This window comes from Hylobates moloch, unplaced genomic scaffold (assembly GCF_009828535.3).
Source record: "Hylobates moloch isolate HMO894 unplaced genomic scaffold, HMol_V3 SCAFFOLD_16, whole genome shotgun sequence".
NCBI classification, from domain to species: domain Eukaryota; kingdom Metazoa; phylum Chordata; class Mammalia; order Primates; family Hylobatidae; genus Hylobates; species Hylobates moloch.
The window spans coordinates 58,386,108-58,408,011 of record NW_026652291.1 but is presented as its reverse complement, the minus strand read 5'-3'; the positions used below and the strand labels follow the sequence as shown (position 1 = coordinate 58,408,011).

General features: G+C 43.5%; 1 protein-coding gene across 5 annotated transcripts in view; it reads right to left on the bottom strand.

Annotated features, from left to right (window-relative positions):
• The window catches only part of RPGRIP1 (RPGR interacting protein 1), a 71,854-nt gene that overhangs the window by 12,273 nt on the left and 37,677 nt on the right, over positions 1-21,904 (bottom strand). The window contains exons 11-21 of one of the 5 annotated variants that reach the window (XM_032179701.2): positions 19,561-19,706; positions 18,378-18,538; positions 17,438-17,581; positions 16,836-16,986; positions 13,757-14,209; positions 13,443-13,594; positions 12,653-12,995; positions 11,013-11,197; positions 10,195-10,398; positions 8,455-8,593; positions 3,695-3,795 (exon numbers count right to left, since the gene is read on the bottom strand). In XM_032179701.2, coding sequence (XP_032035592.1) covers positions 3,695-3,795; positions 8,455-8,593; positions 10,195-10,398; positions 11,013-11,197; positions 12,653-12,995; positions 13,443-13,594; positions 13,757-14,209; positions 16,836-16,986; positions 17,438-17,581; positions 18,378-18,538; positions 19,561-19,706 — 2,179 coding nt within the window. Of the gene's footprint in view, positions 1-3,694; positions 3,799-8,454; positions 8,594-10,194; positions 10,399-11,012; positions 11,198-12,652; positions 12,996-13,442; positions 13,595-13,756; positions 14,210-16,835; positions 16,987-17,437; positions 17,582-18,377; positions 18,539-19,221; positions 19,297-19,560; positions 19,851-21,904 lie in introns of those variants that run through there. The other 4 variants (XM_058429949.1, XM_032753710.2, XM_032753708.2 and 1 more) reach the window with 4 other exon arrangements.

Genomic DNA, 21,904 nt, shown 5'->3' with positions numbered 1-21,904 from the left:
AAAAAAAAAAAAAAAAAAAAAAAAAACTGTATTAAATATTACCTTGAGCAAGCCCTTCTCCCTAGACTTCGCTGTCCTCCTTTGAAAGGGGGTGGGGGGATAATAATATACATGTGAGCAAGAGAAACTTTTATTTTCTTTTGATTTCCCACTCCTCAGGTAAATCAAACTCTTTCCTACCTCAGGGCCTTTACACTTACCAATTCCTTTGCCTGAGATGAGTACAGTCTACCCAGTACATGGGCAGCTCTTCCCTTCTCATTCTTCAGATTTCAGTTCAAACGTCCCCTCCTCAGAGAAATCTTTCCTTAACACCTATCCTAGTTCAACCCCTCCCATTGCTATTATATCGCCCTATTTATTTCCTTCATAGTACTTAGAATCTCAGAGCTATCTGCTTTACTTATTTGCTCACTGATGTACATATTTTCCCTCAGTAGTAGGTAAGATTCAAGAGAGAAGAGACCAAGTCTGTCTTATCCACCATTTTGTGCCCACAGAGCCTGGCAGTTATTAAAACAGGCACTTCATAATTACTTGAAGGACAGAATAACTAATAAGGCTGCTGTGAAGCCCGAGAGAGTCATGAATATCAAGCACTTGGCACACAGTATGAAATCTCAATCATCACCCATTAGAGTTCTGTCAAACGAAAGGTCATGTATTACTTTAATGCAATATCGATCAGCAGTTAAGACAAAAGAACTATAGAAACTAAATATATCGACATGGATAGAACCCCAAAACATTATTGATTGAAAAATACATGTTTCGGCTGGGCGCGGTGGCTCACGCTTGTAATCCCAGCACTTTGGGAGGCCGAGGCGGGTGGATCACGAGGTCAGGAGATCGAGACCATGGTGAAACCCCGTCTCTACTAAAAATACAAAAAATTAGCCGGGCGTGGTGGCGGGCGCCTGTAGTCCCAGCTACTCGGAGAGGCTGAGGCAGGAGAATGGCGTGAACCCGGGAGGCGGAGCTTGCAGTGAGCCGAGATTGCGCCACTGCACTCTAGCCTGGGCGACAGAGCGAGACTCTGTCTCAAAAAAATAAATAAATAAATAAATAATAAATAAATAAAATAAACCCTTATTTTAATCTTGCCACATCACTATCAGATGGGTATACTTAATACCACCATTTTACAGATAAGGAGACGAGGCCTAATAGAGGTTAAAAAACTCTCTCAAAGCTGTATATCTAGTAAGTAGCAGAGCTGGGATCTAAATCACTGTCTCAACCAAATCTCCATGCTCTTAAACATTACACTCTACTGCATTTCCATTTATCCCAGCTGACCCCAGGCAGAGGAGTGACAGAACTCAAGTTCTGACTCTGAGCTTTCAATCCCCTCTACCTTTCACGCCTAGACATTTTGGAATACAACAATAATTTAATATATATGTGCCCGTGTTGTAAGTTTAACTTGATAATACTAATTTTTTGCTTAGATAGGTTCCTTTTTCATATTTAATTTCTCAAGTAACACTTTGGGGCACACAAGGCAGTTTTCTAAAAGGATGTCTTACTTAGGAGACTTTAATTTAGTAATGCTTTTAATGGAATCTGGCTGGCTTGTTACAGTTCAAGATGAGTTTCCTGATCAGCTGGCTGCTTTTTTGGTTACTTGAGAGGTGGCGCAGTTTAAAAACCTCAACTGGAGTTTCAGCTCTTTCACTAACTCAATAATCCTGTACACATCATTTAATCTTCTTTACCTTGGTAATATCTGTTATCTAATTCCAACATTTTGTGGCTCCAATCTGTCTTACAAACACTTGTCAGTATATTAACTACATAATATCTAAAAAAAGATATGACAGATAAAAGTTCAGACAAAGAGAAACAACTGGTTTTGTCGTTGCTGTTGTTTTTGAGACAGGGTCTCTTTATGTCACCTATGCTAGAGTGCAGTGGCAAGATCATGGCTCACTGCAGCCTCAAACTCTCAGGCTCAAGCAATCCTCTCACCTCAGCCTCCCAAATACTTAGGACTACAGATGTGAGCCACCACGCCTAGCTAGCTTTTAAATTTTATGTAGAAACAGTTGTCTTGCTATGTTGCTCAGGCTGGTCTTGAATTCCTGGCCTCAAGCAATCTGCCTGCCTCAGTCTCCCAAAGTGCTGGGATTACAAGTGTGAACAACCACACCTCAGCTGAAATTGAACTATGTGTTATATTCAGTGTTTAAGTCTACCGACTTTGAGTTGTTTCTCCTCACTCCAATATCCTTCATTTTCCTGCAATTCTTCAGCACAAGTTCCAGCTTTCAAGGAAGAGTTTTCCAACCTCTACAAAAGCAACCATGTTGATTTCTTACAACAGACTTTATATTACACAATCTACCTCCTTGGTTTTAGGTCATCCTACATTCTTATTTAATGTTTCTAATGAAGTTCATAATCATCAATTCGCTCTGAATCTTTTATTCAGTCACTCACTCAACAAATATTAACTGAGGACCTACAAATGTGCCAGGCAGCAGTGGCTTAAGAGTAATTGTTTTCTACCTCATGTGTAACCCACAAGGTTAGAACACAATGATTACTGAATACATGTGTGGATATTTATTAATATATGTGTGTCTGGTTTTTTTTTCTTTTTTTTTTTTTTGAAACGGAGTCTTACTCTGTCACCCAGGCTGGAGTGCAAGCTCCGCTTCCTGGGTTCACGCCATTCTCCTGCCGCAGCCTTCTGAGTAGCTGGGACTACAGGCGCCCACCATCACGCCCGGCTAATTTTTTTGTGTTTTTAGTAGAGACAGGGTTTGACCGTGTTAGCCAGGATGGTCTTGATCTCCTGACCTCGTGATCCACCTGTCTTGGCCTCCCAAAGCGCTGCGATTACAGGTGTGAGCCACCGCACTTGGCTTTTTTTTTCTTTTTTTGATGTGTGTCTCTTAAATTAGTTCTGAAAGAGCTTTGAGGCTGAACTGTTTAATAGATAATTACAGGTTGAGTAAAAAACAGCAGAAATGGAATGATCTCCATGAGCCCTCCCATGAAGAATCCTGTCCTCTCTTCCAGACTCCATCTCCCAAAGCAAACCCGTTCTCCTTAGATGCACTTAAAGGCAGGGGTACCATTCAGGCTGGGCATGATTACAGGACACAATGGAGGATATGGGAATAAGAAGAGGCAAAGGATCCAGATAGGAGAGAAGTATTGAAGCAAGTCATCATTTACACTATCTCAAGAAAATGATCCTTTTATCTGACTGTACCAGCCGACCTTCATTCACACGAAACATAAATTTAACTAAACAACTTGCATTTTCCATTAGCTTCATTAAAACTGGATTGCCCTTCACTTGTGTGGCCACTAAGCACACTGTCATTATTGTTTTTTTTTTTGAGACAGAGTTTTGCTCTTTTTGCCCAGGCTGGAGTGCAACGGTGCGATCTTGGCTCACCGCAACCTCTGCCTCCCAGGTTCAAGCAATTCTCTTGCCTCAGCCTCCTGAGTAGCTGGGATTACAAGGACGCTCCACCACGCCTGGCTAATTTTTTTTGTATTTTTAGTAGAGATGGGGTTTCTCCGTGTTGGTCAGGCTGGTCTCGAACTCCCGACCTTAGGTGATCTGCCTGCCTCGGCCTCCCAAGTTGCTGGGATTACAGGCGTAAGCCCCCATGCCTGGCCACTGCCATTATTTATAGTCTTATCTCGTATGCAATGATTACTCCAGTGTACTTACTGCCTTAGGATATTTCTGAGACATGGGTGGCACTATGATGTCATCACTGTCTGTAGTTTGTGCTTCACTGACTTCAGAACCTTGTTCAGAGGATTCTTTATCTGCTAGAGAAGAGGTTGCAGTTATAGAACTGTTTCAAAGCACTCTAGCCCAAGAAAAGACCCAGCACACACATCTCCAATCCACTGTCTGGTCACCAGTTCCGAGTGTCTAGATTTTGCCTTCACTTACTAAGAATCGAACCCTCTTTTTCAAAGGTACACTTATTCAGAAGCTTGCCAAACATACAGGATTCACTTCTCAAAAAAAGAAAGGGAAAGAAGGAAAACAGAAAGGAAGAAAGGAAGGATGACAGGAAGGAAGGGTGAGAGTAAGGGAGGACGAAAGGAAGGCCTTTTGTGGGGGCTGAAGAAAATGGCCAAGCTTCAGGTAAAGCTGTGCAATTGGGTGGGGCAGACTGTATTTTCCAAAGATGGCCTCTCTGGCTGGGCGTGGTGGCTCATGCCTATAATCCCAGAACTTTTGGAGTTCAAGGTGGGTGGATCACCTGAGGTCAGGAGTTTTAGACCAGCCTGGCCAACATGGTGAAGCCCCATCTCTACTAAAAATGCAAAATTAGCCTGGCTTGGTGGCGCACTCCTGTGGTCCTAGCCACTCAGGAGGCTGAGGCAGAAGAGTTGCTTGAATCCGGGAGGCAGAGGTTGCAGTGAGCCGAGATGGAGCCACCACACTCCAGCCTGGGTGACAAGAGACTCTGTCTCAAAAAAAAAAAGATGGCCTCAAATGGTCTCTCCCACCCCACATGCTCTCCTTACAATGCGACTGACCTTGACACTGCTCCTATTGAGTGGTGCGGTCTTTGTCCCCTCCCCTTCAACTAAGGTGGATCTTTTGGACTGTCTCAACTGAAAGAGTATGGTAGGAGTGATGCTATGTGACTTCTAAAGCCAGAACACAAAAATGCCATAGACTTGTACCTTGCTGTCTTGGAACTCAGCTACCAATCTGTGAGGAAGCCCAAGCAACCACTGACAGCCAGGACCACCTGATCAGCTAGTAGGGTGAGCTATCTTGCAAGTTGAACCCATCAGCCCCCCAGCTGAGCTACCCCAGCTAATGCCACATTGAGAGAGGAGAAATGAGCCTTCTTCATGAGACCTGCCTAACATGCAGAGTAGTGAGCCAAAGAAATGATAATTGTTTTAAGTCATTAAGTTTTGGACTAGATTATTACACAGCATTAGATAACTGGATGGCAAGCTGTGCCTCTTCTGTAAAATTTCAAATCTTGGGTTGTCTGTTTCACTGAGGTCTCAAAGGGAAAAGGTCTGAGGGGCAGCAAAAGCAAAGGCTGCTAAAGGACACAAGGCTTTGTCTACATATGTGGAAATGGCCTTAAAATCAGGCCCTTTTCATTTCTTGATGGCCTTTACCTAATACCCTTAGACCTTTGTCTAAAAGATTAATAAGCTTCTTTTTCAACAACTACAGCATCCTGCCTCTGATAGCTCCACTCAGACATCTGAAACCAGGCAGATTTTAGCTTCTTGCGAGTACTAACTGGTGGTTTTGAGTTTTTTTGTTTTTTTTTGTTTTGAAATGGAGCATTGCTCTGTTGCCCAGGCTGGAGTGCAGTGGCATGGTCTCGGCTCACTGCAACTTCTGCCTCCCAGGTTCAAGCGATTCTCCTGCCTCAGCTTTCCAGGTAGATGGGGTTACCGGCACCCATCACCACACCTGGCTAATTTTTGCATTTTTAGTAGAGGCGGGGTTTCACCATGTCGGCCAGGCTAGTCTCAAACTCCTGACCTCAGGTGATCTGCCTGCCTCTGCCTCCCCAACTGCTGGGATTACAGGTGTAAGCCACCGCGCCTGGCCAGTCTTGATCTTTTGAAATTCATGGAGAACAGCGATATTAAAACAATAACTAACAATTAGGTTTCCACAGAAATAGTCTTCTTTTATTATTTATGACTATAAATAGATGACCATATAGTACATGAGATTTAGATTACCTTCTGGTCCCATATTTCACATTCTGCAAGGAGGAAAAGCTAGTGGATATAGATTATACTCAATCAAATACCTGAAGAAATGTAAATTGGGAGTCTGGAGATAACTGGAACCCAGCATTCAGGTCTGGATACACTGAAGCTATCTAGATACAGTGTTACTATTTATTCTACTATTTAATGACTAAATAATATTCCATTGTCTGCAAATCATAAGAATGGAATTGTTCTCTTATAACCAGGATTTCTTGCCAGTCATGTAAATTTGGCTCTGGGAAATTTTGGGCTTGGTTATTCTTGTTAACCTTCCTTACATTGAGTAAACTTTGATGGAAAAATCGGATTACACAATCAATAGAAAAATTATCCTTCTCATGAGAAAAATCATTTATGCTTTTCCCATTTAAGAAGTTATGCCAAATACATTCGAAAGCTTAAAAATTATACTTTCAGGCCAGGTGTGGTGGCTCACACCTGTAATCCCAGCACTTTGGGAGGCTGAGGCAGGTGGATCACTTGAGGTCAAGAGTTTGAGACCAGCCTGGACAACATGATGAAACCCAGTCTCTACTAAAAATATAAATATTAGCCGGGCATAGTGGGGCACACCTGTAGTCCCAGCTACTCTGGAGGCTGAGGCAGGAGAATCACTTGAACCTGGGAGGCAGAGATTGCAGTGAACCGAGATTGTGCCACTGCACTCCAGCCTGGGCGACAGCAGAGACAGATTTCATCTCAAAAAAAAAATTTATATATATATATATATCATATATATACGAAATATATATATGATATATATACGAAATATATATGATATATATACGAAATATATGTATGATATATATACGAAATATATGTATGATATATATACGAAATATGTATGATATATATACGAAATATATGTATGATATATATACGCAATATATGTATGATATATATACGAAATATATGTATGATATATATACGAAATATATGTATGATATATATACGAAATGAATATATATGATATATATGAATATATTATATTATAAATATATGATATATATGAATATATATCATATATATGAAATATATATGATATATATGAAATATATATCATATATATGAATATTATGATATATATGAATATATATGATATATATGAATATATATATAAATATGTATATGATATATATGAAATGTATATGATAGATATGATAATATATGAAATGCTTCTAGAGATTTAGAAAAAAAGCTTTTTTAAGTAGTAGAGACTCCCTTTTCACAATATTTCCATATCTACCTTTATATTTTTCCTCTCATTATTAAATTTTTCAAGCACATGGAAAAGGCCCTTGAAATATAAATGTTCAACTTATTAAATTGTTGTAAAATGAACATCTCTATCACCATTCAGCCAAGAAATGGAACACTGGTAGCACTCCAGATGCTCAAAGGGTGTCCTTTCCTGATAACCCTCTTCCCCTTCTCCTAGGAGTAACCACTATTCTGACCACTGTCAGAACTAGAGGAAAGCATTTGAGGCACTGACCTTAGGCATAAAATTTGAAGGGGTGCCAAAAACTTAATAATCAAGACAAACACTGTTCTGTTTTTTGTTTTTTGTATTGAGACGGAGTCTTGCTCTGTTGCCCAGGCTGGAGTACAGTGGTGTAATCTCAGCTCACTGCAACCTCTGCCTTCCGAGTTTAAGCAATTCTCCTGCCTCAGCCTTCCCAGTAGCTGGGATTACAGGCAGATGCCACCACGCCCAGCTAATTTTTGGTATTTTTAGTAGAGACGGGGTTTCATCATGTTGGCCAGGCTAGTCTCAAACTCCCGACCTCAGGTGATCCCACCTATGCCTCCCAAAGTGCTGGGATTACAGGTGTGAGCTACTGCACCCAGCTGACAAACAGTTTTAATGAGAAAATCAAAACTAGGTTGGGTGCGGTGGCTTACGCCTGTAATCCCAGCAATCTGGGAGGCCGAGGTGGGTGGATCACCTAAGGTCAGGAGTTTCAGACCAGCCTGACCAACATGGAGAAACCCCATCTCTATTAAAAATACAAAATTAGCCAGGCGTGGTGGCGCATACCTGTAATCCCAGCTACTCAGGAGGCTGAGGCAAGGAGAATCGCTTGAACCTGGGAGGCAGAGACTGCAGTGAGCTGAGATCGTGCCATTGCACTCCAGCCTGGGAGACAGAATGAGACTCCATCTCAAAAACAAAACAAAACAAAACAAAACAAAAAAACCCTAGGGCAAAATAACATTTTATAAACACTGGGGAAGTTACTTATTTAAGAATTCCAGCCTTGGTTAACCCAACCATCACACTTGTAACACAAAACTGGACCTCGAGTCTTACATACTAATTTTCCATAAAAACTTTAGCATTCTAAGATGAAGGGGGAAAGTAAATAACTAGCTTGGCAAAACAATTAAATGAGTAAACAGAAAAAAATATATATTTTTTTCTTTTTTTTGAGACGGAGTCTCGCTCTGTCGCCCAGGCTGGAGGAGTGCAGTGGCGTGATCTCGGCTCACTGCAACCCCCTCCTCCTGGGTTCAAGTGATTCTCCTGCCTCAGCCTCCCAAGTAGCTGGGATTACAGGCACATGCCACCACATTCAGCTAATTTTTGTATTTTTAGTAGAGACGGGTTTCACCATGTTGGCCAGGCTGCTCTTGAAAGCCTGATCTCGTGATCTGCCCACCTCGGCCTCCCAAAGTGCTAGGAAAAAAATAGATTTTAAAAGACAATACCATTTACAGGACGTAGAGGTTCCTTCTGTTTCGGTGCTGAATGGGATAACGTCATTTCCTCTTCCTCGTGCTGATTTTTAAAGCCATCACCTATGGAGCTGTTAGTCTCTGAGAACTTCCACTCGGTGTAATTCACCTGCTTCAGAATAAGAACAACAATACTACATAGCTGGTAAAATCGTTTTCTTTCTTCATTCCTTCCTTCCTGCCTTCTTTTTAAATACTAGCTCTTTTTATTTTTTTAATTTTTATTATTATTTTTTGAGACAGAGTCTCCCTCTGTCACTCAGGCCAGAGTGCAGTGGCACCATCTTGGCTCACTGCAACCTCTGCCTTCTGGGTTCAAGCGACTCTCCTGCCTCAGACTCCTGAGTAGCTGGGATTACAGGAGCCCGTCACCACACCTGACTAATTTTTCTATTTTTAGTAGAGATGGGGGTTCACCATGTTGGTCAGGATGGTTTCAAACTCCTGACCTCACGTGATCCGCATGCCTCAGCCTCCCAAAGTGCTAGGATTATAGGTGTGAGCCACCATGCCCAGACAATACTAGCTCTTTTTAATTTTTAAAAGTTAGTACTTGTTGGCCAGGCATGGTGGCTCACACCTATAATCCCAGCACTTTGGGAGGCCGAGGCAGGCGGATCACCTGAGCTCAGGAGACCAGCCTGATCAACATGGTGAAACCTCATCTCTACTAAAAATACAAAAATTAGCCGGGCATGGTGGTGCGTGCCTGTAATCCCAGCTACTTGGGAGGCTGAGGCAGCAGAATTGCTTGAACCTGGGAGGCGGAGGTTGCAGTGAGCTGAGATCATGCCATTGCACTCTGGCCTGGGCGACAGAGCGAGACTTGGTCTCAAAAAAAAAAGTGAGTACTTGTTTAAAAATATATATAGTATTAAAACTTTAAGCATAAACTGCAGAGTACATAATATGCTGAATTAAATTACATTGAAATGAACAGTCCAGGGGTTTATTAAACTACTTGTGTTTGTAGAAACACAAGCTAGCCACAAAGAGCTATGATTATGGCTTAATCATATTTTTATTTTTTTGAGATGGAGTCTTGCTCTGTTGCCCAGGCTGGAGTGCAGTGGCACGATCTCAGCTCACTGCAACCTCCGCCTCCTGGGTTCAAGCGATTCTCCTACCTCAGCCTCCCAACTGAGTAGCTGGGATTACAGTCACGCACCACCATGCCCGGCTAATTTTGTGTGTGTGTGTGTGAGACAGAGTTTCTCACTTGTTGCCCAGGCTGGAGTGCAATGGCGTGATCTTAGCTCACCACAACCTCCGCCTCCCAGCTTCAAGCGATTCTCCTTCCTCAGCCTCCCGAGTAACTGGGATTACAGGCATGTACCACCACACCCAGCTAATTTTTGTATTTTTAGTAGAGACAGGGTTTCACCATGTTGGTCAAGCTGGTCTCGAACTCCTGACCTCATGTGATCCACCCTCCTTGGCCTCCCAAAGTGCTGGGATTACAGGCGTGAGCCACTGCACCCAGCCTCATTTTGTATTTTTAGCAGAGACAGGAGTTCACCGTGTTGGCCAGGCTGACCTGAGGTGATCTGCCCACCTCAACTGCCCAAAGTGCTGGGATTACAGGCCGAAGCCACCATGCCCAGCCGATTAGTGCTTACCTTGTGTGTCTGCTTCTGCTTCTACCTCTGAGAATAATACATCTGGGGACACTACAACCCACAATTTAGTGCTTCAGAGTTTTTAAGGTCTTACCTCTGGTGTATTTCCATTTAAGATGTTAAGGCTAAGATACTCCATTCTATTCTTTCCTTGAACGCCTATTCTTTTGCCTTGTTTTCTTCTTGAGTAGCTCACAACCTGGTGCTCCTTTTCCTTTTTTTCTCCCCCATGAGGAGGTTTTCTCTTTGCTCGATACTGGCCAGCTTCAATGGGAACCCCAGGAGATGCCATCTGATCCTGAATAGAAAGATCAGAGACAGCATTACAAGATGGTAGTTTAACAACCTAGAAACATAAGAAAGGGATTTAGGAACTAGCATTAGACTTCATTTCTCTCCTCATGGAGCTGAGAAATGCTATCTCTCTCTCTTTTCTGCAGTAAAACCCAGGCTTTCGCTCCATCAGTAGTCTCATGGCATTATGAGGGATATATATTAAGTTCATAGGACACATGACACTCACAGAGGGAATTTCTTTATCTTTTTTTTTTGAGACAGAGTTTTGCTCGTTGCCCAGGCTGGAGTGCAATGGCGTGATCTCGGCTTGCCGCAGCCTCTGCCCCCTGGGTTCAAGTGATTCTCCTGCCTCAGCCTCCCGAGTAGCTGGGATTACAGGCATGCGCCACCACGCCCAGCTAATTTTTTGTATTTTTAGTAGAGACAGGGTTTCCCCATGTTGGTCAGGCTGGTCTTGAACTCCCGACCTCAGGTGATTCGCCTGCCATGGCCTCCCAAACTGCTGGGATCACAGGCGTGAGCCACTGCACCTACTTCAACTATAATACTGTCTCCTTCAAATCTGCTCCATAGGATTGGCAGAGATCTGCTACCTGTGGAGTCCTGGAGAGTTACCTGGGAAGGAAATGAAGACTTTTGCTCTTCAGATGAGATCTTTGAACTGTCCTTGCTATCCTTCCCCCTAGTCTGAGCTTCTGGTTTCAGGAAACTCTCAGGGGGTATGTAGGGAAACCTCCAATCCAGTTGCACTTGAATAGATCCGTTGGGTTTCTCTGCAGGGTCAGTGAGGTTAAAATCACCTGAGAGACAAACAGATATTAATAAGACCTGATCACATGAAATAAGCAAGTGAGCATTTGTCAGCACCTTATCTATTTCCTTCCCATTTTTAATTTCAACATATTTTATCAGCAATTAACTAACATCCATTAAATAATTACGATGATGATGCACTCAGAAGTAAAATCAAATAGCAGTGCAGTTAGAATATTAATCGAGGAAGATGGGCTATCTCTAGGATTCAGGAAGAGATAGTGAAAGGTGTATGAAAAGGAGTACAGATTGCTTGTCATCAGTCATCCAGCCAATGAACAAGGCTGCATTATTATTACTCTTATCAAATGCTTACTGTGCCTTAGTTGTACCAAGAAAACTGTCATCTCTACCCTCAAGTGGTCCCAAGAAAACTTAAGCAAAATGGCTTTTTCGAAATGCCAGATGTCTGATTTGTAACACTGATTAACAGATGGTTTATACTGCCTCCCCTGTTTGGCAAAGGAGTTGTGTCCAGAAGTGTCAGCCTTTTTTTAAGCAGTTGTATTGAGGAGAGAGCTGCACACATTTCCTGGAGCATCCAGAATCTTGTTAAATATGGTTGTTTCTGGCTGCAACTATCCCCGCTTCCTAAGGAAAACATGGATACCCCCACCTCACCCTCCCAGGACTGTAATCAAAGAGTTGACCCCTCTTGGTACACCCCCACAATCCTAGGTATGAAAGTTAGGAAAGACAGTATGGAGCTCAGCTCCACATTGGGAGAAAAGAAAAAATCCAAGAAATTTATGTTTGTCATGATCTGGTGTGAAAATCTCTCTAACTTGTGTCCAGTGTTTAAAAGAAGTGAGAGAATGATGGGGGAGTGTTAAGATCTCAGTTTATAATCAGATATCTATGTAGTCATGCACCAAGAAACAACAGGCCTTTAGTAAAGACAGACACTAGACAGCATTACAGAGCTTTAAAAAGTTTGTTCAGCCAGGCGCGGTGGCTCACGTCTGTAATCCCAGCACTTTGGGAGGCTGAGGTGGGTGGATCACCTGAGGTCAGGAGTTCAAGACCAGCATGACCAACATGGAGAAATCCCGTCTCTACTAAAAATACAAAAATTAGCCGGGTGTGGTGGCGCATGCCTGTAATCTCAGCTACTAGCCTAGGCAACAAGAGCGAAACTCCATCTCAAAAAAAAAAAAAAAAAAAGTTTATTCAGATACAGAGGTATAGAATTCAGGTTGCTGGCTCTACCCACTTAGGAATGTTGTCTTTGTGGCTGAAAAGAAGCAGAAGAAGCCAGTGTTTCCACACAAGTAGTGAGGCTCTAAGTCTTCTGCTCTGTTGCTCTTGACAATATTCTAAATCCCTTCTCTTCAGGTTTTAAGAGAGACTATTTCAAGCAAGTAATCAAAAAAAAGTAGAATCAGGACAGGGAGACAACACTGGGAAGAGGGCATGAAGATGTAATAACCTCGAACTCCCACCTTTGATAGATTCATTTTTTGCAAGAGGCAGTAAAGGCACTTGGGCTCGGCCAAGATACGAGCCAGGCTCTAAGTCTTCATCATCAAAAACATGTATAGACAAGGCCTCCCGTCTCAGATATTGGTCCAGGTCAGAGGTCACAAGCACTGGGAATCGAGCCTGGTCTCTAAAGTAGGGGTTGTTACTGGCTGGAATGATGGCAGTGTCATGGTCAGAAAAGGTGAAGAAGCGGTACACAGCATATGGACTGGGTTGAGTTCCCAGCCATCGACTCCGGAGGCCACAGCACTTGGTGATTTCAATCCGCAGCTCGTTCTGAGGTTCCCAAGACTCCGATCTGAACTGGAAAGATGTTGGTCATGGATTGAGGAAAAGGGCAGCTTGAGAGTGTTGTAGGTGAAGCCTAGGATCTGTGGTGAGGAAGAGCTAAGATCTAGAGAACAGCTATCCCAACTGGATCAGGAAGAAACCTAATGATCTTCACCTGCCGGCAAACTGGCTCTGGCAGTTATTTCAGGGAGATACTAGCACTCACGACTTAACTTAGAGAATGGCACAGAGAAGCTATTCTGTTCACAGCAAGGATGAAGGATGTAGCTAGCTCCAAAGGCATACTTTCATTTCAGACTCAAGCCTGACCAAGGGAATAATCCAGACTAGTTGTGGTGTGACAGTTTTCTCTTTCATTCACATTCAACAAGTACTTATTGAGAGTGGAAGACTGAACTGTTCTCATGAGCTGTTTGGCTGAGGCTCCTCTGAGATGCCTCAACACATCCTTTTTCTCACCTCCTCTTCCTGGGCCTTCTGGCCTCCAAGCACACTGGTTGACAGGTAGACCTGGGCTTTCTTTCGTTTATTGCATGCCTGTAGGCTGGGTTTTATGGGGAAACGCAGCCTCATCCAGTACTCTAGAACCCCGAACTCTTCTCCACCAGCTCCTGGGCAGCAGAAAGTATGAAAGCAGGGAGAATACAGATGGTGTGGCAAGGATCAAGAACAAAGACAAAGGAAGAAAATAAGAAACCACCAGAAAAGCAACTGTAGGCTTTGGGAAATTCTGCATTGGTGCTTAGGAACTGCAGGAAGCCAACAGCACTTACCAATCAGTGTGGCCAAACCGTGGACTTTCTCCACAGTCTCTAGCACCCTGTCAAAGCAAATCCATCCTGCAGCAAGAGTGTTGTGTTCACTGGCCACAGCCTGGTGTAGATCAAGCCGGGCTGAAGCCTCTTGAAGGTAGTGTAAGAAAAGCGAATCTGTCTCCATCACATACTGGGAGGTGAAGTCATAGAGGGGCTGTGGCCCCACAGATAATGGGGTACAGTGGGTTTCAAAGTCATAGAAGGAATAGGTGCAGAAAGTGGTAGGTTGGGTATCTCCAGCCTGCGCTAGGGCGGCAGATGTCAGGAAGGCCTGGTGGATGTGCAGTTCAAAAAGATTCTCACCCTGATGCAGCAGAGAAATATCCACTTTATCCTCATCTCCATGGGCTGGCAGTGTTTCCAAACATAATGACAACTGTCGGGTGCCATAAGCAACATCTTTGAGCTGTTCTAGAGGGGAAAGAAAGCTGCCTATCCGTTAAAGGGTAGGGAGCTCTTTCTTAGGGTAGAGGAGGGTGGACAAAAGAAATATAAAACACATGGTGGAAGTCCAACTTGTGATTATTTCAAGAAACCACATGATTCAAAAGGAAAAGCAACAGAATGACAAACAGGAGCATTGAATTCTGATAGCCAAATAATCCAATGCCAGCTTTAGGGAGAAGGTACAAAAGGAGTGACTGGAAAGTAGATGCTAAACTTAGGAAAACACTGGGGGCACATTTTATCTTATATATGACATTGTTTTGGTGTACATTGTGGCCCTATGATTAACCGGTAATTCCATAAGAGAAGTACTAGAAACACAAAAATATGAATATTTCTACAAGTTTGGTATATTGGCCGTGGAGATAATAGCAAGTTGCAGACATAGTGTCTATGACATTATGTTGAGTCCCACCAAGAAATGCTTCTCCTTCTCCAGCCAGGTCAGTCACGAGATCTTTCATTCTCTTCAGAATTTGGTTTCAACATAAGAAGGCAAAAAGTACATTATAAGTTAAAGAGTAAAAAGTGGGAAAGTTATTATTATAAGTTAAAGAGTAAAAAGTGGGAAAAAAGACTTACTGGAAAGTGGTAGGAAATATTGGCAGTGGGATGCAAAGATAGGTAGACAGTCTAGCAAATCTGGGTATTATCTCCCAAGTCCAACCAATCAGAAACTTTGATATATAGCCTGCTTCAAATTGGGAAATATTTGAGTCATCACAATGTGCTGCTGCTGAAGGTCCTATTTTAAGAGTTAAAGCAGTAGAATAAAATATTCTGGATACATCGGAATGTCTTCATGACACACACACACACGAATAAGGAGACTACTTTCTTAATTAACAAGATTAATATAATTAAATATAATATACTTAAAATTTTGCATTACATGATGCAGGAGTAATAATCTCAGCATAAAAAGAATTTCTATAAATCAATAGGATACTGTTAAGAAGTAGGCAAAGGATAGGAACGGTCAACTCTCACAAGGAATAATACAAATAACTGGTGAACATAGAAAAACTCTTTAGCCTTACCAGTGATCAAAGAACTATTAGCTAAAGCAAATAAATCTTCAGACGTAGGTAGGAGCAGTGAGCTTTTATCAGACTCACCCTGACATGGATAAATTACGGCCCAGAGACACTTACGTGCTTATATTCTTTTTTTTTTTCTTTTTGAGACAGAGTTTTGCTCTTGTTGCCTAGGCTGGAATGCAATGGCCTGGTCTTGGCTCACTGCAACTTTGCCTCCCAGGTTCAAGCGATTCTCCTGTCTCAGCCTCCCAAGTAGCTGGGATTACAGGTGCCCGCCACCATGCCCAGCTAATTTTTATATTTTTAGTAGCGATGGGGTTTCACCATGTTGGTCAGGCTGGTCTCGAACTCCTGACCTCAGGCAATCTGCCCGCCTCATCCTCCCAAAGTGCTGGGATTACAGGTGTGAGCCACCGTGCCTGGCTATGTCCCTTTATTCTATTCCATGCTCACTAAGAAACCTACTTACTGATTTTGCTTCCCGAAAGAGGGCTGCCCTGAACTGTGGTTCCAGATTTCTCATGGCAGCAATGGAATAGTCACTATTGTAAAATAATAAACATTTGGGTTTAAATATCAGCTTCTGGTTAATTTGGTTTCTGTGAGTCAGATCTTTCACCACTGTGTATAATAACACAGCCAAGTGTCTTGGCAAACAAGCCTGAGACCAGGCTCTGGTCAGCAGTTGCTACACTAAGTATAGGAGGCACCACAATATGAAACTTGCATTCAGTGTCCATCCAGCTGCCCTGTCATCCTCAAATTGCAACAAAGATTTTAGAGATTTTAAGAGAGAAATCACTGACAAGAATAACAGGAGATGAGTGATGAAGTTCTATTATCCAAATAAAACTGCTTTGAGGAAACAGTGACTAGGAGAGAGGGACAGAGGAGAGGAGCAAGAGAGAAAGAATGAGAGAGAGAGAGAGAGAGACTGTGTGTTACACCACCACTCTGACAGCCAACAGTGACACTCATTCTCACAACAGAATTAAGCCCCTGGAAGCAACTGCTGGGCCCTCTTGAAACTCTACAGAGAAATCAGAAAAACATGATGGAGGGAAAGAAGCTGCTAACATGTATTAAAACAACAAAGATGGGCCGGGCGCAGTGGCTCACACCTGTAATCCCATCACTTTGGGAGGCCGAGGCGGGTGGATCACCTGAGGTCAGAAGTTCCAGACCAACCTGGCCAACATGGTGAAACCCCGTCTCTACTAAAAATACAAAAAATTAGCCAGGCATGGTGGCGGACATCTGTCATCCCAGCTACTCAGGAGGCTGAAGCAGGAGAATCGCTTGAATCTGGGAGGCAGAGGTTGCAGTGAGCCAAGATCGCACCACTGCACTCCAGCCTGAGCGACAGAGCAAGACTCTGTCTCAAAAACAAACAAAAAAAACACAACAAAAATGATAGGATAAAGAACAAGAGGGATAAGTCATATGCTAAGGATATGAGAGGCACCCTTCTTGACAAGTACACAGAGTGGAACACAGGCGTTAGCTGTGGAAGGGTCCCGAAGTGAGGAGAACAAAGGACTAAGACTTGCCAGATGTTGGAAGGTCATGGCTTCTTAAAATACCTTCCAGCTGCTTGACACGGTTATTCTTCAGGTCTAGTAGTCGAGTCAACCTCTCCAGCTTTTCTTTGTGATCTCTATTATCATTGTCAGCTTTTGTCATCATTGCCTCCAGTTCCTCCTGAAACAAAATAATGTCTGAACTTTTCTATCTCAATGGCCTAAAACCAAAGAGCGTTAAAAAATGTGGCACTGGCTAGGTCAAGAAGACTGCTATCCTTAGCTGGGCAGGTTCACCCACTAGAAGAAGGTTTGGTTTCCTTGCAGACCCCTCCAAGACTAGTTGTGCTGTCAGTGAGGTAGCGTGGTTCCTAGGACTGGCAAAATTTGAACCCAGAAACCTTACGCTTGCCATTGGCACAGGCTGCCCCATCACTGGCTCCTAGTGCCAAGGTGCCGTGGGCACGTGTGAGTCCTCAAGTTCTTCAAAGGACAGCCATTGTGTGTTTACTCAGGATAGCACATCACCTGGCATCAGCCCTGGAAACTTAGGTCTTGCTTCATTCCCAGTCCTGTGAGTGGTTCCCAAATTCCTATCATCCATCCCCTTCCTGTACCATCTTTCCTTGCACCTGATAACACACGTTGATTTTGCGCTGCAGAATAAGCATGTCCCTGGTCTTTTCTAGTTCCAGTGTGGTCTCTGCGTGTGATACTTGCAACTCATTTAGCACCTGGGACAGTTTCTTTTCTTCTTGGTTTTTGGGTTCACTTGGCTGTAGAGGGAAACGCATTGGTAAAAGGGAGTATAAATATGACAGGCAAAGTAATAATGATTCTCCATAAAACAGTTGTTGGTAGTAGTAAAATGCCAGCAGCAGCAACTACTCCAAAATGTCAACGAGGACCTGTATGACTTCACAAATGCTCTTTCCCCTAGTTCTCATGTTCAGCAGCAGCAGTGAAGCAGAGATTATACAGCCACTAGTGGCTGTTTGCTTTTCCACAGGTGTTTTCAAGTCCTCATCTGAAAAAGATTCTAAATTTTATGAGCTGCAAAGAGTGGAAGAAACGGGTGGAGCTCATGAAGTTCTCTACGCTCAGCCTTCTCATCGTTTTCCAAAAAGTGTCCTCAAGCCAGGCACGGTGGCTCGTGCCTGTAATCCAAGCACTTTGGGAGGCTGAGTCGGGCGGATCACCTAAGGTCAGGAGTTCGAGACCAGCCTGGCCAAAATGGCGAAACCCTGTCTCTACTAAAAATACAAAAAATTAGCTGGCTGTGGTGGCAGGCACATGTAAGCCCAGCTACTCGGGAAGCTGAGGCAGGAGAATTGCTTAAACAAGGGAGGAAAAGACTGCAGTGCAGTGAGCCAAGATTGCGCCATTGCACTCCAGCCTGGGAAACAAGAGCAAAACTCCGTCTCAAAACAAAAAACAAAAAACAAAAAAAACAGTGTCCTCAGTCAGGACAAAATATTATTTAGTTAGTTTTCTAATCTCGTCATCTTCCCTAGAGATATTTGCCAGAGATCTTTCTGCAGAGTAGACTAGTTTGTTTAAAGAGGCTCTTACCTCGATCTGAGTGTTCTCTTGCAATACAGCTGGGTGAGCGGCTGGTTCAGATTGCCTGTCAAGAGGTTGGGAAATTGTGGCTGCCTTTTGGAGGAGCTCTACTTCCTGTTTATGCTTCTGAAGTATATTGGCAACTTCAAGCTTCAGATCCTCATTTTGGGCTGGGGAAAAAATAATCCAAAAATTTGAAACTCTGTAGTTATTCATCACCACGGTCAGAGTTGGATCAAGTGTGAATTTAATCTTCCCACTAAGGTTTAATTAATGTTATAAATTTGAGAAGCAATTCTCTATTATTTCTACAGAGGAGGCCTCTAGCTTATTGACTCAGTAAACTGAGGTGATACTACTTGCACTCCGAAAACAAAACAAAAGACACCTGCAGAACCGTAGAGTGGAAAGTGGAACAACAATAACAACACGAAACAGAAAGGGAATCACTTGACTGACTAGGGCAATCCAAACTTTTTGACAGCAGCATCGAAACCAGTATCTCACCAACTCCACCCCAACTCCATTTTGACTTCTAGGTTATTAGCTCACTGCGGCACCCATCTTCACACCCACCCTGGCCTGGATGGAGGATGGGCATTTCTGTGTTCCAATGTGTGTGTATGTTTCTTTTTCTCTTTAGACAGTCTTACTCCACCACTCAGGATGGAGTGCAGTGGCGCGATCTTGGCTCCCTGCAACCTGAGGTCAGGAGTTCACAACCAGCCTAAGTAACATGGTAAAACCCCATCTCTACTAAATACAAAAAAAAAAAAAAAAAATAGCCAGGCATGGTGGTGCATGCCTGTAATCTGATCTACTTGAGAGGCTGAGATAGGAGAATTGCTTGTACCTGGGAGGTGAAGGTTGCAGTGAGCTGAAATCGCACCATTGCACTCAAGCCTGGGCAACAAGAGCGAAACTCCACCTCAAAAACAAACAAACAAAGAAACTAGCATCTTCTCAAATGGAAAGATTATATATGAAAAAGTATACATGAGAGGTAGGTAAGTGTCATGCTTTCCTGATTGAAGATCTGATCTATTGCTAGTGTTCTCATTCTAGTTACCTACAACCCACAAAAGAACAGGATCAAGTGAGGGGATTCAAGAAATGATGGCTCAAGTTATCTTTTCCCAAACCAGAGGTAGAGGATGCCACATTTGAGAGAGCTCTTCAAGGTCCAACCTACCTTTCTCCCTGGACAGCTCAAGTAAAACTTTTCTCTTCTCCTCCAGCTCAGCATCCAGCTGATCCTGCAGCTGAGAGACTTGCTGCTGTAGCTGTTCCGCTATGGGCTCGTTGCTCCAGTGGGGCTGACTACTGCTGTCCAGCATGCTGACAACGGAAAGCAAGCTCTCAGATGGATACCCCAAGCTGTGTGATATGACGTCTTTATTATCCAGTTTCAGCATCTCCTGGACCCAGTTCCTCATTCATTCCCCTACATGTTTTTTCTGCCTTTGCTTTATTCATAACTGTCATTTACCAACTGCCTTGGAACTTTTGAGTCCTACTGAGTTATTGCTCAGTACCATTTCTGTTTAGGTCTCAGATATCTGACTGAGCAAACACTCCAAATCATATCCATTTCCCAAGGAACTTCTCCATCATGATGGCTTTCTTTAGTCAGGGAACTATGTACCAAGACCTTCTCAGGCCTGCCGGATTAGAAATGAGGAATAAAATCTTCCTTTTCTCATACCCCATGCCTCCATCTACCTTCACCAACGGTTAGTTTAGAGAATATTTGTCTTTTTTTTTTTTTTTTTTGAGATGGAGTCTTGCTCTGTCGCCCAGGCTGGAGTGCAATGGCACGATCTCGGCTCACTGCAAGCTCTGCCCCCCGGGTTCACGCCATTCTCCTACCTCAGCCTCCCAAGTAGCTGGGATTACAGGCATGAGCCACCGTGCCCGGCCGAGAATATTTGTCTTTGACCTAGATTATAAATTACTATGCTGAAGGGCAGGAATTAAACTTTTCAACAACCGTATCCTCCACCCTATTGTATCAAGCTGTCAGAGCAGACCCATTTTGAGTATAAAATACACATGGCTGGTTCCTTTTTTTTTTTTTTTTGAGACGTTAGCTCGAACTATCACCCAGGTTGGAGTGCAGGGGTGCAATCTTGGCTCACTGCAACCTCCGCTTCCCAGGTTCAAGCAATTCTCCTGCCTCAGCCTCCTGAGTAGCTGGGATTAAAGGCACCCACCACCAGGCCCAGCTAATTTTTGTATTTTTAATAGAGACGGGGTTTCACAATATTGGCTGTGCTGGTCTTGAACTCCTGACCTCAGGTGATCCACCTGCCTCGGCCTCCCAAAGTGTTGGGATTATAGGTGTAAGCCACCATGCTCAGCCAAATGGCTAGTTCTTGATCATTCATACAAATGAAATGACACTAATAATCAAACAATTATTTCTTTTTATGTCTTATTTCTTATTTATCATTTTAGTAAATGTGGTTTAAAAATAATTTGCCGGGCTGGGCACAGTGGCTCACGCCTGCAATCTCAGCACTTTGGGAGGCCGAGGAGGGTGGATCACGAGGTCAGGAGATCGAGACCAGCCTGGCCAACATAGTGAAACCCCGTTTCTACTAAAAATACAAAAAGTTAGCCGGGTGTGGTGGCAGGTGCCTGTAACCCTAGCTACTCGGGAGGCTGAGGCAGAAGAATTGCTTAAACACCAGGAAGCAGGGATTGCAGTGAGCCAAGAATGTGCCACTGCACTCCAGCCTGGGCAACAGAGCAAGGCTTCGTCTCAAAAAAAAAAAAAATCACAAAAATTAGCTAGGCATGGTGGCACACCCCTGTGGTCCCACCTACTTGGGAGGCTGAGGAAGGAGAATCGCTTGAACCTAGGAGGCAGAGGTTGCAGTCAGCCGAGATCACACCACTGCACTCCACCCTGGGCAACAGAGTGAGACTGCCTCAAAAAATAATAATAATAATAATAATAAAAATAACCTACTTAGGCAAGTATTAACATTTCTTGGCATTTCCTGACCATATACCATGTAAAGACTCAAGAAAATAGTATTTTGAGTGATGAAGGGGAGAGGCAAATAGCAATGTCTATCACATAGTAATGCCTACCAAAGTGGATACTCCCCACACTGCTTTATTTCACTGAGCTGAAGAACATCAGTTGTTCCTAGATGCTCCCATAAGACCTCCTCAATCTACCCCCTGCTGCCTTTACTAGATCAAAAGTTACTTTTAAGTTTTTGTTTTTGTTTTTGTTTTGAGACTGAGCCTCGCTCTGTCCCCCAGGCTGGAGTGCAGTGGCGCGATCTCGGCTCACTGCAAGCTCCGCCTCCCGGGTTCACGCCATTCTCCTGCCTCAGCCTCCTGAGTAGCTGGGACTACAGGCGCCCACCACAATGCCCTGCTAATTTTTTGTATTTTTAGTGGAGACGGGATTTCACCATGTTAGCCAGGATGGTCTCCACCTCCTGACCTCGTGATCTGCCCGCCTTGGCCTTCCAAAGTGCTGGGATTACAGGCATGGACCATCGTGTCCGGCCCGGTAC